The sequence below is a fragment of the Heptranchias perlo genome, chromosome 20 (assembly GCF_035084215.1).
Source record: "Heptranchias perlo isolate sHepPer1 chromosome 20, sHepPer1.hap1, whole genome shotgun sequence".
Lineage (NCBI taxonomy): Eukaryota > Metazoa > Chordata > Chondrichthyes > Hexanchiformes > Hexanchidae > Heptranchias > Heptranchias perlo.
Genome location: NC_090344.1, coordinates 47621435 through 47636757, shown reverse-complemented (window position 1 = coordinate 47636757; position 15323 = coordinate 47621435). Strand labels below are relative to the sequence as shown.

Sequence of the window (15323 nt, the reverse complement as noted above, 5' to 3'; positions counted from 1 at the left end):
CTGACTCGGCTCATCTGCTGCTGAAACCCTAATCCATGCCTTTGTTACCTCCAGACTCGACTATTTCAATGCTCTCCTGGCCGGCCTCCCATCTTCCACCCTCCATAAACTTGAGCTCATCCGAAACTCTGCTGCCCCGTATCCTAACTCACACCAAGTCCCGTTCACCCATCACCCCTGTGCTCGCTGACCTACACTGGCTCCTGGTCCGGGAACGCCTCCATTTTAAGATTCCCATCCTTGTTTTCAAATCCCTCCATGGCCTCGCCCCTCCCAATCTCTGTAACCTCCTCCAGCCCTACAACCCTCCGAGATCTCTGCGCTCCTCCAATTCTGGCCTCTTGCACATCCCCAATTCCATCATTGGCGGCTGTACCTTCAGCTGCTGAGGCCCTTAGCTCTGGAATTCCCTCCCTAAACCTCTCCACTTCTCGACCTCTCTCTCCTCCTTTAAGAGTCTCCTTCAAACTTACCTCTTTGACCAAGCTTTTGGTCACCTGTCCTAATATCTTCTTATGCGGCTCGGTATCAAATTTTGTTTGATAATCGCTCCTGTGAAGCGCCTTGGGACGTTTTACTCCGTTAAAGGTGCTATATAAATGCAAGTTGTTGTGTCTTCAATGAATAGCGGCAGGTGAACTGTAAATATATTGGAAGTATGATTTAGAGATTGAACAGCAACACACCACATGAATAATCTGCACGGAAACCTTTAGTGAATGAAGACTTTGTGCAGATCAATGAACAAGCTTGTGTTTGTACTGTAAGTTAAAGGGATCAAATTAACTCATGGTGCCACTCAAACACCGGGTTTGACTTCAGCCCAAAGTCTTTCAAATACATTTAAGATGAAAGAGAGAATTGAACTGTTTGTTGCAACCTGATTCGGGTAATACTTTTCAGTTTAGGGAGTCTGCCCCCTTTGACTGCTCATACATCTTAAATCAGAAGCGAGTTCAGACATTTTCAATATATGGGATTTAGAAATTATTTAAGCTTCTCAGAATGTTCACCTTTATTTCCAAGTAATGAAGATGTTCACCTTTATTTCCAAGTCATTTAGACATGGTATTAACATTTGCAGGGGTGTGAGCAAGGTTAGATTTCTGAACTGCACGACTGATTGTTTCTTGGGACAATCTCACTCTCTATAGCTCCTATAAATCCAAGGAGGGAATAGTCTCATTCGTGAGATTTATTCTGCAATCGAAACCAAGGCCAACCCCCACAGGTGTCTGATTTTACCACTGGCGTTTAACTCTACATTTCCTGAGCTTTTGGGCTCATTCCCCATTCGGGCAGCTTCCTTGCTGCTAGTCCTTGGGTTCATGTTCGAGTGGTAATTGATGACGTGGTGTTTACTGGGCAGGTTATACCACGGACAAATCAGGTTAAGAATGAGGCCCAGATCTCACGGATGCAGTCACGAGCTGTACTTAACATTGGCTCACACCCTCCCCCAGTTAGTTTTGGTAACCAGAAAGTACTCCTCATGACCAAATCGCCCGAGAAAAGCACCTTTCCTTGTTCAGAGTAAATTCAACTTTTCACCCCAGTCATTTCCTGCCTTCAGCAGGGTGGGTAACCAATCTTAAAAAAGAATGAACTTGCATTTATATAGCGCCTTTCACAACCTCAGGACGTCCCAAAGCACTTTACAGCCAATGAAGTACTTTTGAAGTGTAGTCGCTGTTGTGATGTAGGAAACGGGGCAGCCAATTTGCGCACAGCAAGATCCCACAAACATCAACGTGATAATGACCAGATCACTTGTGTTAATGATGCTGGTTGAGGGATAAATATTGGCCCCAGGTCACAGAGAGAGAGGATGGAAAGCAAGACATCTCCCACAATCCGTAGTAGGAGGCAATTCAAACTCATTTGCTGTGTGTGGCATCACAGTCAAACACTTTGCTCACAGAGCAAGGAAGAGAAGAAAATAATAGAATGTTATCGCAGCTCCCAGAGGTCAGATTTAGAGTTTTGCTAAAGGTTGGTCATATGGAGACACGGAGGATCAACCTTATCAAAGTCTATAACGCTGAGATTTTGCTAATCATACTAAACACACAATTTTGTTGCCTCACAGTGAATACAACTTTCTTCAATGCTTCAGATGCACTGGCTCTGAACAACACTGATATTTCTTTGGTAAGTTTTCGCTTTTCATTTCCATGATTTGACCGTTTCCCTTCTTTATCTCTGCAAGAGCTATTTTCTTCAGACTCCATCAGCAGGCAAAGCAGGACAGTTTGGGTCACCGTTTTCCATAGCAACCATCAAGTAGTGAAACTAGAAAAGACATATTCTCGACCTTACCCATAGCACAAATTCACCCGCTATTTCTTACATCTGGGTAGAAATTGAGAACTGCAAGCACACACCTCCCAAGTTCGACAGCACCTCCCAAACCCGCAACCTAGAAAGACGAGGACAGCAGGCATGTGGGAACACCATCACCTCCAGGTTCCCCTCCAAGTCACACACCATCCCGACTTGGGCATAAATCATTGTTTCTTCATTGTCGTTAGGTAGGGAGTTCCAGGATTTTGACCTAACAGCACTGTGGGAGAACGTTCACCACACGGACTGCAGGAGTTCAAGAAGACGTCTCATCACCATCTTCTTGAGGGGCAACTAGAGATAGGCAATAAATGCCGGCCTTGCTAGTGACGCTCACACCCCAAGAATAAATTTTTTAAATACCGCAACAGCTAACAGGAGCTGCCAGTTCAGGAAGAGAAAGTTTCTGTGAACTTTAAGTTGTGTGTATGCACATTCTTGCAACCTGGAAGCTCCTTGTTAATGACACGCTGATTCAGTGCCTAATGAGGGGTTATGCACAGCTTCAGTGACCAATTATGATCGCGTTTTCCATGTTTCTATGGCAAAGGTGAGAGATCAACCATTTGCCTCGTTTCTCCAGCTGTCTGGATGGAGCAACCTGACCCATATGAAGTCAGGAGTTCCGTTTTCTTGCCAGGTACAAATGGCCAAAAGCAACTTTTCTAGTTAGAAAATATTGGAACTAAAAAAAACCCCTGGGTGAGAACTTCTGCAACTCTAAGTACAAAACACCAAAACTGCAACTTCAACTCTGAGAAGTCCTCAATTCCCAACTAAAGTTATGATTAACAGATTAAGATCTAATGTATATTTAGCATTAGCTGACAACTTAATAATCATGGCTTCCCTGTGAATTCTGGAGTCACAAAGAAAGAAGGAACTTACATTTCTATAGAGCCTTTCATGACCTCAGGACGACCCAAAGTGCTTTACAGCTAATGAGGTATTTTGAGTGTGGTCACTGTTGTAATGTAGGAAACATGGCAGCCAATTTGTACACAGCAAGCTCCCACCGAGAGCAATGAGATAATGATCAGATCATCTGTTTTAGCGATGTTGGTTGAGGGATAAATCGTGGCCAGGACACCAGGGAGAACTCTGTCTACCTGAGTCCTCGGTTTAATGTCTCATCCGAAAATGGCACCTCTGACAGTGCAACACTCCATCAGCACTGCATTGAGGTGTCAGCCTGGATGATGTGTTCAAGCCTCTGGAGTGGGACTTGAACCCACAACCTTCTGACTCAGAGGTGAAAGTGCTACCAATGAGCCAATGCTGACACTATACAAGTGTTTGTTTAATGGGGGAGGCTGCAGTGCATGTGCATTTGGAGCTTTTAACAAACCTGTTTAAAGCAACAGGAGTTTGTGTCGTTATCCCGCCCAGGTAATGCGTTTATCAGCTGAGATTTTTCTTACAGAATCTTGACTTTCTTCTTTCTGTCCCAAGTACAATGTTGTCAACACAACAGCACTGGACTGGAGTCAGCTCAGCAAGAAGGACTGCCTCAAATATGGTGGGAACCTAGTTGGAAAGTCCTGCAAGTATGTTCCAGACCTGGCTCTAATGTCTTTCATCCTCTTCTTTGGCACCTACTCCTTGACCGTGGCGCTCAAGAAATTCAAGTTCAGTCGCTATTTCCCTACCAAGGTAAGTGCTCCACTGAAGCACCTCTGGATTTTGGACTGCGTAAGTTCACAGTAGAATTACCCGTCTCTTCCTCGGGCCATTGTTTACTCCTTGTTGTTGGGTCTCCATCAGCCAAACATTATCTCTGGCCGATTAGAAAAGCAGGCACCGTGCTCCTAAGACCTTTCCCAAAACTGCCGTAGAGCTAGCAACTTAGAAACGTGTGAGACTTGCCTCCAAGAGGCATCTTGCCTCAACCCAGTGGTCTGAAGAGCCAAGTGCCTCCCCACAGTGGCACTACTTCTGTATAGAGGCACGAGATTGACATCCAGCCTATCTGTGCGAGAATGTAGTCGACAGCCAACATGCTGTGAATCACGAAATCGAACAGATGATCAGCGGTACTAGCAGGGCAACAAAATTACACCGCTGGGTGGAAATCATCTTGTCCACAAGTACTAAGTTGGATTTGCTAAACATTGTTGAAGTTGCTTCAAAAATGTCAAATGTGCCACTTGTTTATTGTCAGTGTGCAAATGGTTCTAAAAGCAAGTGTTCATTCCAATTTTCTTTCTCCCCCTTTCTTCAACAAGCTTTTTGAAGAAGGTGAAGTTTGCTTTGACCAATTGGTGTTATCAAATTCACAATCTGGCTCCTGTCACCCTGATTCCCAGTGACAATCAGCAATGGGATACTTCCCATTCTCACTATGTCTACGTTGAAGTATTAACTAAAAAATTTTTTAAAACCATGTACTGCACTTGTGTTCAAAAATGAAACAAACGGAGCACAAATCCCAAATTCAGAAGTCATCTTTGATCCCAGACATGCAGCACGATTCATAACTGGCCTGTGAGCAGCAGAGAAATGACAGGTCAGCCACTTTAGCAATGGCACATGGAGTGAATAGTGCATGGGGAGCAGATTTAAAGCAACGTCCTCTTGCTGGACACTTTGCAAGGTGGGTACAGGTGAAAGTGGCGTGGGAGATAAAAGGCCAGTTATTTTCCTAACTTTAAAAGTTTTAACAGAAACTTCATGAACTTCACAATTCCCATGTTGAGTCTGTCAGTGTAGCTGCTCCTGCTCTTCCCAAATACACCTTGTAGTCGAAGCGAGGGCTGCAGACCAGATTATTTCCCCTCAATGCCACACCTGCACTTGTGACCCTGATGCCTGCATGTGTGTACCTCCTTCCTTGCTTGTCTCCTTCCCCATTTCTACTCATCCCTTTGTTTTCCGTTAGATCCGAAGTCTGATCACTGACTTTTCCACGGTCATCTCAATTCTTGTTTTCTGTGGAATCGATGCTGCTGTTGGATTGGAGACACCCAAACTGCATATCCCCAGTGACATCAAGGTTTGAACACCCACTTGGCTATTTACTATCGACAGTTATTTTCCCCATTGTTATGCATAGTTTAGAAGGCATCTTACCAATTGTTTCTGAGCCTGAAGTGCAGTTCTAGGGTACATGGCACCACATTTAATAAATATGCACCCCTCTTTCTCATTGGGCTTGTTGGCTTACATTCATTGAGCCATGAGGGCCAAATCTGGACACCTTCAATACTTGACCAAGGCAAATTCTCTTCTTCCATATGGTTTACTGTCCAGATTAGTCATTCAAATCCTCCACCAGGAAGACATTGGCTTTTTCATGCATCATAATTACCCCTTGGATCTCCTGGCTGGCAGGGAATCAGGGGGAGGATGCCCAATCTGGATAGGTTTGGGCTGGCACAAATTCTTGCTTGCTCAGCCCTTCCAAAAGAAGTCTTTCACTCACGGTCCTGGAGCTGACACCAGTTAATCAGCTTGTCGCGGAGTACGCAGGCCTGAAATGGTAGGTCTCCTGTGCAGGCAAAATACCGCTCCCCTGGTAAGGACAATTTACTGTAACTGGGAAAGAACACATTTTTATTTTTCAACAGTGGCATTCCTAGATTCCACTGAAGTCCAATCCCCCCCCGCCTGCCCACCCACTTCACATCAATAACTGCTTCACCTCTGCCGATACCTTCCTTCGACAGTGGGAGGCAGTTTGGGAGCATCCCACGTGGGGCCCAATAGCAGTGTCTCTCTGTTAATTCAAAAGGTTAACATGGGTCAACTTTCTCATTCAGTGACTTGTGTTCACACCTCAGCCAACAGACTTGATGCACTCTGGAAATCAGCAACTCTTTGAGAATTACTCCCCCACCGCAAACCAAAATTTATCTCAAGAGCTCAACCTTTAGCGCACTGAATATCATGGTTACCAGCGTCTGGTGTAACTGGGGAAGATTTGATGTGGGTCACATTATTTGAGATGAAACATAACTTCTTTCCTCTAACCAATGTTGAAAATACTTAAAATTCTAATTCTTCCTCTTTCTTTTCCTCATTGGTCCTTATTCTCTTCTTATGTGATACCTATGTCTGGATGGTTTTGCCATCTGTTCTGTCTGTCTGTCTGTCTGTCTCAGCTCCGGAAACTTATCAGTGACTTTTCTATCTTCACGGCTATTGTGATTTTTGTTGGGATTGATATGCTTTTTGGACTGAACACACCAAAACTTCAAGTGCCTATCGAGCTGAAGGTAAATCCAAGGGCTTTTCTCACAGTTACAAGATGATAAATGAAATAATTAGGAAATGGATTGAATGGTGCACTGGCTTATCGAAGTGACCTCTAATGTCCGGAGCCTTGTTTAAATCAAGACTTGAATGGTGAGATTGAAGTCCACTCTGTGCTGGTTATAACGATTTCACATCTATTGGATTAGTCTCAATCCCATTCTAGAACTGGAGCAGAAAATTGCTCATACTTCAATGCAATTTCAGTGGCTTTAAGGATGTCTGATGCCAGGAATAGTAATTAGATACAAGTGCAGCAGCAGCCATTCATCTGAGATTGGGTTTTATGCAAATAAGGCATCTTTATTCTGCATCGAACCCTGAGCCATATTTGATGTTCAAACTGGATGCTACAAGGTGTTCGTGTTCTATCTCCCAATAATGACACACTGCGCCTTAAGTTTGCCAACGGTTAAATTCTTAAACTGAAAATAAATTGCACAAAAGCAATTTATTTGAGAAACCATTTCAACCTCCAAATCAACCGCGTGAAGTTAGTCATTTTCCGAACTTAAACGAGGGGATGTTACGCTGTCCAGTTTTTGTGTGGAGAATTGTTTTGTGAGGATGCCAAGCTGACTGGCCGAGTCATATTTGGAAACACCCTGAACGGCCAATGCTTTAGGGATATGATGAACAGATTAGATTCAGAGTATTTAGTTTCAGCGTTACGAACATACAAAAATGACGGGCTAGAAAAGACCAGCTGGTCCGTCTAGCTTGCCCCACGTTCACGATGCCTGGAGCATCCTGACTGAACGCTCTCCTCCACCCCTACCCCTACCCCCGCCTCCGCCCCTGCCCCCGCAGCCATGTAATCTCCTGAAAGAGGCAAAAGATGGGAAAAAAAATCCCAGGGCCAAAAAGGGATGAAAAATCTGGAAAATTCCTCTCCGATCCCCTCAGGCAATCGAAACCAGTCCAGTCGGCTGAAGATTGACGCAGCATTACAGATATCTGGACTATGAACAATGAAGGTGATCCCAAAAAGCAGCAACTCAGTTATAACAGATCTTGATGTAGTTCTATACATTAAGTGACTGTGCGACTCGCAAATGTTGTAGTTGCGACAGCAAAAATTCTTAGGCCTCCTAGACAGCTTGGGTTAAGACGAGTGAACTCAGTAGTGTTGTGTCCTCTGACAATCTAGATTTTGGACAGACACATTGGAAAAGTACAATTCAGCTGCTTGTGTCCTTGCAAGGAGATCATCTGAGATATATCACGTTTTTGGATGACTTGGGGGAGAAAGTGAGGATGAAAACGGCAAAGCACTTCATAGGTATTGCACTCAACACTCACAAGTACTGGGGGTTAAATTAATGTTCTACAGGGCTCTTGTTTTAAGTTAGGATACTTCAGTTTAGGAGAACAGGTTGAGGTGCTGTTGGCTAACAATTTCTAATGAGTGAATAGAATTGCAGGGGGTTCTCATAGAATCATAGAAAGGTTACAGCACGGAAGGAGGCCCTTTGGCCCATCGAGTCCGTGCCGGCTCTATGCAAGAGCAATCCAGCTAGTCCCACTCCCCCGCCCTAAACCAATAGTTTTACCGCTCATAAATCAAAACCTACATGTTTCAACTCTACGTTATAATAGCCTGGGAAAGGAGGGGGGGAAGAGAAGGTGGTGGGGGAGGGGGTGGGGGTGGGGGAGGGGGGGGGAGGGGAAGGACTGAATGAAGAACTGTGCTTATGGAGCCCAGAAGGAATTGGAACTAAAAGGACTGTAGTACAATGAGCGGGGTGGATTTTGCCTGTGTATCAATAGGTTAGGAGAGATACCGGCAGTCAGCCATACCAAATACATTGGAGAGAAATGAGCCATTCGCATTCCCTTCATGCAAACTGTATCCCTCCCACATGCAATTCTGGGGAGGGGGGGCCACTGTTCCCACATTGCGATCATTATCCAGCAATTACCACTAATAGCGTGCATCTAGGTTGGTGAGGACAAGACTACTTGTTGCAATCCCACCTCCATCATGTTCAAATAGCTTCCCGATGCTCAGTGCCATGGCTGCCAGCACCTTCAGAACCGTATCCCAACATGAGGGGGGAGAAAGTTTTGTGGCCCTAAAGGAATTAATGGGCCAGAAATCACGCAGAACGGCGAGGCAATGCTCACCGCAGCTGCTGAGAGTTAAAATTAACGAAAATACTTCCTGCGGGCTCTGTGGCATCGAATTGCTTGAATTTGAACTTTAAACAAAATGTGCGTGACCAGTCCAGCCTCTGAGCAGCGTGAGTTGCTGCACAGCTGGAAGAGTCTGTGCGAGGAGAAGACAGGCCCACAAAATCTGTCAGGAAAAGTCCCGTCCACAGATTCAGGCTGCATTGCTCAAGCAGGCAAGCAGACTTCATTCATTTAAAGTTAGTATTCTGGATGTTATTGTAAATAAAAGTTCTAATTTTTTTTAATTAAAAAGTCAAAGAAATAATTGAATTAAAGAGACAGAAAGGAAAAGTAAATAAAATTAATATTTTCATTTTAAAAAATAAAAATTTTAATGACCAAAATCTATTAAAATAAGGCATGAGACTCCACATTTTTAAAAGTTAATTTTTAGTTGTTTGGCCATCATTAAGACTAATCGCGCTGTTAAAGCTTAGTTTAGACTTGCTTTTTTTTTTAAGTTTACCTGTTTGGTGGCGTAATTAGTTACTTTCCAGCTGGACAGATAAGCAGGTTTGGGATCTTTTAATGATTTCTCTGATTGCAGCATGCGATGGCCCTTTAATTCGAAGCTGTCACATCGCCTGCACTCGGAGCAAGTTCCGGATTTCCGCCTTTCACTGAGCGTGTGCAAACGCGGGACTTGCTCCTTCAATTCACCACGAACAACTGAGAGCGCTTTTGAGCCCCTCCGTTACCTCGGGAGCGATTTCTGGCCCAATACTTCGGAACATTCCAATAACCTCAGTACTCCAATAGTCCAGTTTTATTGTACTGTAATATCTCCACAACGTCAGGCTGAGGTAAATGTTGTCAAGTTATACAACTCATGATCACTTCTGGGAAAAAAAATACAAACTAACTGAATATCTACCTTTTTCAAACCTTTTCCTGCAGCCGACCCGTTCAGATCGAGGGTGGTTTATTATTCCCTTTGGTAAAAACCCATGGTGGGCCTACCTTGCCAGTGTTCTACCTGCTGTACTAGTCACTATCTTGATCTTCATGGACCAACAAATCACAGCAGTAATTGTCAACAGGAAGGAGCACAAACTGAAGGTAGGTGGCAGGTTGTTCAGTGCCAGGCTAGGTTGTTACAGATGCTTTGATTCCATAGCAACAGTTAATTTAGGGTAAAGAGTGCAGCTATCTGAAACTTCAATGGTATTCCTGCAGGAATGGAATGCATCAGAGACAGTTTTCTAGAAGAATATACCGAGGAACCAACTAGGGAACCAGCAATTTTAGATCTAGTATTGTGTAATGAGACAGGATTAATTAGTAAATTATAATAAAGGATCCTCTGGGGAAGAGTGATCATAATACGATTGAATTTCATATAGAGTTTGAGAGTGAAGGAGTTAAGTCCGAAACTAGGGTCTTAAATTTAAACAGAGCCAATTACGTAGATATGAGGGGAGAGTTGGCTCAGGTAGATTGGGAAATTAGAATAAAAGATATGATGGTAGATAAGCAATGGTGAACATTTAAAGAAATAATTAATAATTCCCAATGAATATACATATCCTTGAGGAATAAAATCTCCACAGGAAAAGTGACCCAACCGTGGCTCACTAGAGAAGTTAAGGATAGTATTAGATTGAAAGAAGAGGCTTACAATGCTGCCAAAAAGAGTAGTAAGCCTGAGGATTGGGAAAGTTTTAGAAATCAGCAAAGGATGACCAAGAAATTGATGAGGGAGAAAATTGAATGAGAGTAAATTAGTAAGAAATATAAAAACAGATTGTAAGAGTTAGCGAAAGTAAACGTGGGTCCCTTAGCTGCAGAGACAGGGGAAATTAAAATGGAGAATAAGGAAATGGCAGAGATGTTAAACAAATATTTTATATCTGTCTTCACAGTAGAAGACGCAAAAAACATGCCAGAAATATTGGGGAACCAAGGGTTTAATGACAGGGAGGAACTTAAAGTAATTAAAATTAGTAAAGAAAAATTTTTAGCAAAATTAATGGGACTAAAAGCTAACAAATTCCCTGGACTTGATGGCCTACATCCTAGGGTTTTAAAAGAAGTGGCGGCAGAGATAGTGGATGCATTGGTTTTGATCTTCCAGAATTCCCGAGATTCTAGAACAGTCCCCGTGGATTGGAAGGTAGAAAATGTAACCCTGCTATTCAAGAAAGGAGGGAGAGAGAAACAGGTAACTACAGACCAGTTAGCCTGACATCAGTAGTAGGGAAAATGCCAGAATCTGTTATTGAGGCCATAGTAACAGGGCACTTAGAAAGTCATAAAACGATTCGGCAGAGTGAGCATGGTTTTATGAACGGGAAATCATGTTTGACAAATCTTCAAGTTTTTTGAGGGTGCAACTAGCAAGGTAGTTCAGGGGGAACCAGTGGATGTAGTATATTTGGATTTTCAAAAGGCATTTGATAAGGTGCCACATAAGAGGTTGTGACATAAGATTAGGGCTCGTGAGGTTGGGGTTAATATATTAGCATGGATTGAGGATTGGTTAACGGACAGAAAATAGAGAGTCGGAATAAACGGGTCATTTTCGGGTTGGCAGGTTGTAACTAGTGGAGTGCCGCAGAGATCGGTGCTTGGGCCTCAGCTATTTACAATCTATACTGGTGACTTAGATGAAGGGACCAAGTTTGCTGACGATACAAAGCTAGGCGGGAAAGTAAGCTGTGAGGAGGACGCAAAGAGTCTGCAAAGGGATATCGACAGGTTAAGTGAGTGGATAATAAGGTGGCAGATGGAATATAACGTGGGGAAATGTGAGGTTATTCACTTTGGTCGGAAAAAATGGAAAAACAGAATATTTTATAAATGATGAGAAACTATTAAATGTCGGTGTTCAGAGGGATGTCGGTGTTCAGAGGGATTTCGGTGTCCTTGTACTCCAATCCCCTTGCAATAAAGGTATGTTGACCTTTATTGCAAGGGGATTGGAGTACAAGACTAAGGAAGTCTTGCTGCAATTGTACAGGACTTTGGTGAGACCACACCTGGAGAACTATGTGCAGTTTTGGTTTCCTTACCTAAGGACGGATATACTTGCCTTGGAGGCGGTGCAACAAAGGTTCAGTGGATTGATTCCTGGGATGAGAGGGTTGTCCTATGAGGAAAGATTGAGTAGAATGGACCTATACTCTCTGGAGTTTAGAAGAATGAGAGGTGATCTCATTGAAAAATATAAGATTCTAAGAGGGCTTGACAGGGTAGATGTTTCTTTGGCTGGAGAATCTAGAATTAGGGGACATAGTCTCAGGAAAAGGGGTCGGACATTTAGGACTGAGATGATAAGGGATTTCTTCACTCAGAGGATCGTGAATATTTGGAATTCTCTGCCCCAGAAGGCTGTGGATGCTCTGTCGTTGAATATATTCAAGACTGAGATCGACAAATTTCTGGACTCTAAGGGAATCAAGGGATGTGGGGATCGGGCGGGAAAATGGAGTTGAGGTTGAAGATCAGCCATGACCTTATTGAATGGCAGAGCAGGCTCAAGGGGCCGTATGGACTATTGCAGCTCCTATTTCTCATATTCTGAGGAAGCAGAATGGTTTACTGTGTTACAACCAGGTTGAATTAGATTGCTGCCAATTGAATGTTTTCAATCGATATTTTTAACTGACCCGGTAAATATGCTGTTTTTGAAGTTCATCTCTTCAGTTTTTCACCTTTCATCAATTTGGGAATTTTGGTAACCAATCCTTCCTGATTTGGCTGGAGCAGATCACTTGATGTGGTTCCTCGCAGCCATGACTCCCAGCTCAGTCGGGCCTCTCAGCCCTGCCTCCAACCCGCTTCACCGTCCCTCAGTGCTATCGCTGTCCCTGTAACTTCTGTCCTGTTCGAATTTGGGTTCCAGGGCTGCCAACGTCCTCCCCCCACAACACCTTTCTCTTTATCCACCAGCTCTCTCCCTTCGCCACCACCCTCTGTATACTTAGTCTAGGCCTCAGACCTTGGCCCACCCATCCCAACCCCAACCCGATTTTCTCTCCTTTGTTGAATATTCAGGGTCCAGTCACAGGCTACCTGCATCCACCTCGGATCCTACTTCAGGACTCCAGCCTTGGGCCACCTGGACCCCTGATACCTTCCACTGGGCGTGGGGTATTCGCTTTGACCACCAATCATCAGGCCTGGAGCCTGTCACCTCGAGCTCCCACCCACATCCTTGACATCACAGGGAAACGAGGTTTTAGTTTGGGAAACCTCCAACTTTAGTGTGGGGCAAGTGTTCGTGGTGGGAGGGGCGGGGGTGGAAACTGCAATTAAATCTGGTACAGATGGTGCAAATGTTGTGCTTTGGAGAAGGTTATGAGTTTGTCATCCAGGACTGATGCAATACCATAGCTGTCTTTTGTTTAAAATAATTTTCAAATAAAAAATTCCTGTCCCGACTTATCATATATTCCTAAAATTTTTTTTTACACTTTCTCGTGTTTTTTTATGCAATAATAAAGAGATGGCTCAACAAAGCATGGGAGCAGACATTGTGTGTGCAATTCCCCCCCCCAAAATTAGGCCATTCAGTTCCATTTCAATGAGCTGAATGGAGTCAGTGTGGGATGTGCACAGCACTCTCCCTGCACATCATGACTAATACAGAAGATTTGTTCTCACATCAAAGAGTTTCACGTGAAACATTAGATCGCAGGCAGGTTGCAATTAAGCAATTTTCTCGATAATATGTGGCAACAAAGAGTGATAGAAGTGTGTGTGAAAGGTCTCAGTTTTTTACATAAAGGAATATTTGACAATTTAACACGTCAAGGAAAGTCCCGAGTCTCTTTGTATTCAAACATGTACAGAACCAGTGTCACATTTGGGCAAACTAAACTATTTCTCCATCTGTGCTACAGAAAGGAGCTGGTTACCACCTGGATCTGTTCTGGGTTGGTCTTCTATTGGCAGTTTGTTCTTTTATGGGCCTTCCATGGTATGTAGCAGCAACTGTTATTTCCATCGCTCACATTGATGGCTTAAAAATGGAAACAGAAACGAGCGCACCTGGAGAGCAGCCGCAGTTCCTTGGGGTGAGGTACGTGAGCACAGAGCTGTTGTCTTAATTTTTTAAGTTGTAAACACTTGTACGGTGAGATAAAGGAAGAGTATCGCCAAGTTTGGAGAGGTCAGAAGCTGCTTTCCACCGAAGCTTCATAGCCACGTTCTGTGACTGCAAAATACTGACCAATCCAACCCTTAAACTTGCAAACGTTCCATCTTGACAAGTGGATCGAACTCAAATCATTGGCAAGTTCCATCAAGATAAGGGCACTCTGCAGCCAGGTATCAAAATCAATTGATAGCTACCCATAGGCTAAATCATGCCTTTCTATTAATTTTTTTTTAAGAATCTTCGTTCAAGGGGCTCTGTTTAGAACCCAGCGAATATGAATTTTATGCAGATTGTGGAGTTGGAAAGTTGCAAGAGTGACTTCAGCAAAGGCCTCCATTCAACATGTCTACTTCACAGTATGATGATTGACATACAGAAAGACTGTGTTGAGTTCTGCAGTTTTGTCTCTTGAGACAACTAACCATAGAATCATGGAAAGGAGGCCATTTGGCCCATCGAGTCCGTGCTGGCTCTATGCAAGAGCAATCCAGCTAGTCCCACTCCCCCGCCCTTTCCCCGTAGCCCTGCAAATTTTTTTCCTTTCAAGTACTTATCCAATTCTCTTTCGAAGGCTATGACTGAATCGCCTCCACCACCCCTTCGGGCAGTGCATTCCAGGTCCTAACCACTCACAAGAGACAGGTAAAAAGCCAAGTGTAACCCTGATTAGTGCAGGTCCAACTCTATAGAAGTGTGTGGAACAGGATGCCTCTGTGGAATACATTACGCATTTTCTGCAGTGAATCCATACAGGACTTCATCCAAGAACTCTGTGAAGTAGTACCAAATGAAACCACCCAAGAGGAGGATAGAACTTGATGTTAAGTGACAACTGCTGGCAGTTCTTACTGACAGTCTTCCTCTTTCAGTCAACGCTGCTCTGAAAACCACTTCATGGCAGCATTCCTCTTTATGTTGTTATTATTGCACAATTATTTGTTTCTTTCCACATTCCGAGTCGGTTCCTTCGAACATTCCGCTCAAAATGTTCTTTTTATCCTTTCTAAAAGGTGCTGCTTTGTGTTTCCAGCTTTTTCTGACTTTGTTTCAGATTTCCAGCATTTGCAGGTCTTTTTTTCCCTTTCACGTACTGTGCAAGTTTGGTTACTGAACTGTTTTAGTAACTGGCTGTGTTTTGCTTCTGTATGTTCTTTTAGTCATTGATAAATCTGACCAAATAACTTGAGCTTGCACACACTGGTGTAGCAGATTGCTAGTTTCTGCCTTTTGAGATGACAGGAGAACATGGTGAGCACCTCACATATTCTCCAGTGAACGATATACCAGAATTAGGGGCTAATAATTAAACTTGGACTAGCTGACCCCTACACAGTGAAGAATAAGGATGAAGATTTTATTTAATAAGGAACTTGGATTGATTATGGGTACTGCCACCTAGCTGTGAACTGGAGTAAATATTTTAGGCAAAAGCCCACACTCCAACATTCATTAT

At 43.5% G+C, this 15323-nt stretch overlaps 1 protein-coding gene across 7 annotated transcripts in view; it reads left to right on the top strand.

Moving 5' to 3' along the window:
* Positions 1 to 15323, top strand: part of slc4a5a (solute carrier family 4 member 5a) — an 85453-nt gene that overhangs the window by 52789 nt on the left and 17341 nt on the right. For 5 of the 7 annotated variants that reach the window (XM_068001259.1, XM_068001261.1, XM_068001258.1 and 2 more), the window contains 6 exons: positions 2090 to 2151; positions 3796 to 3996; positions 5222 to 5335; positions 6444 to 6557; positions 9667 to 9828; positions 13614 to 13792. In XM_068001259.1, the coding sequence (XP_067857360.1) occupies positions 2090 to 2151; positions 3796 to 3996; positions 5222 to 5335; positions 6444 to 6557; positions 9667 to 9828; positions 13614 to 13792 (832 nt within the window). The remainder of the gene's footprint in view (positions 1 to 2089; positions 2152 to 3795; positions 3997 to 5221; positions 5336 to 6443; positions 6558 to 9666; positions 9829 to 13613; positions 13793 to 15323) is intronic. The other 2 variants (XM_068001265.1, XM_068001263.1) reach the window with 1 other exon arrangement.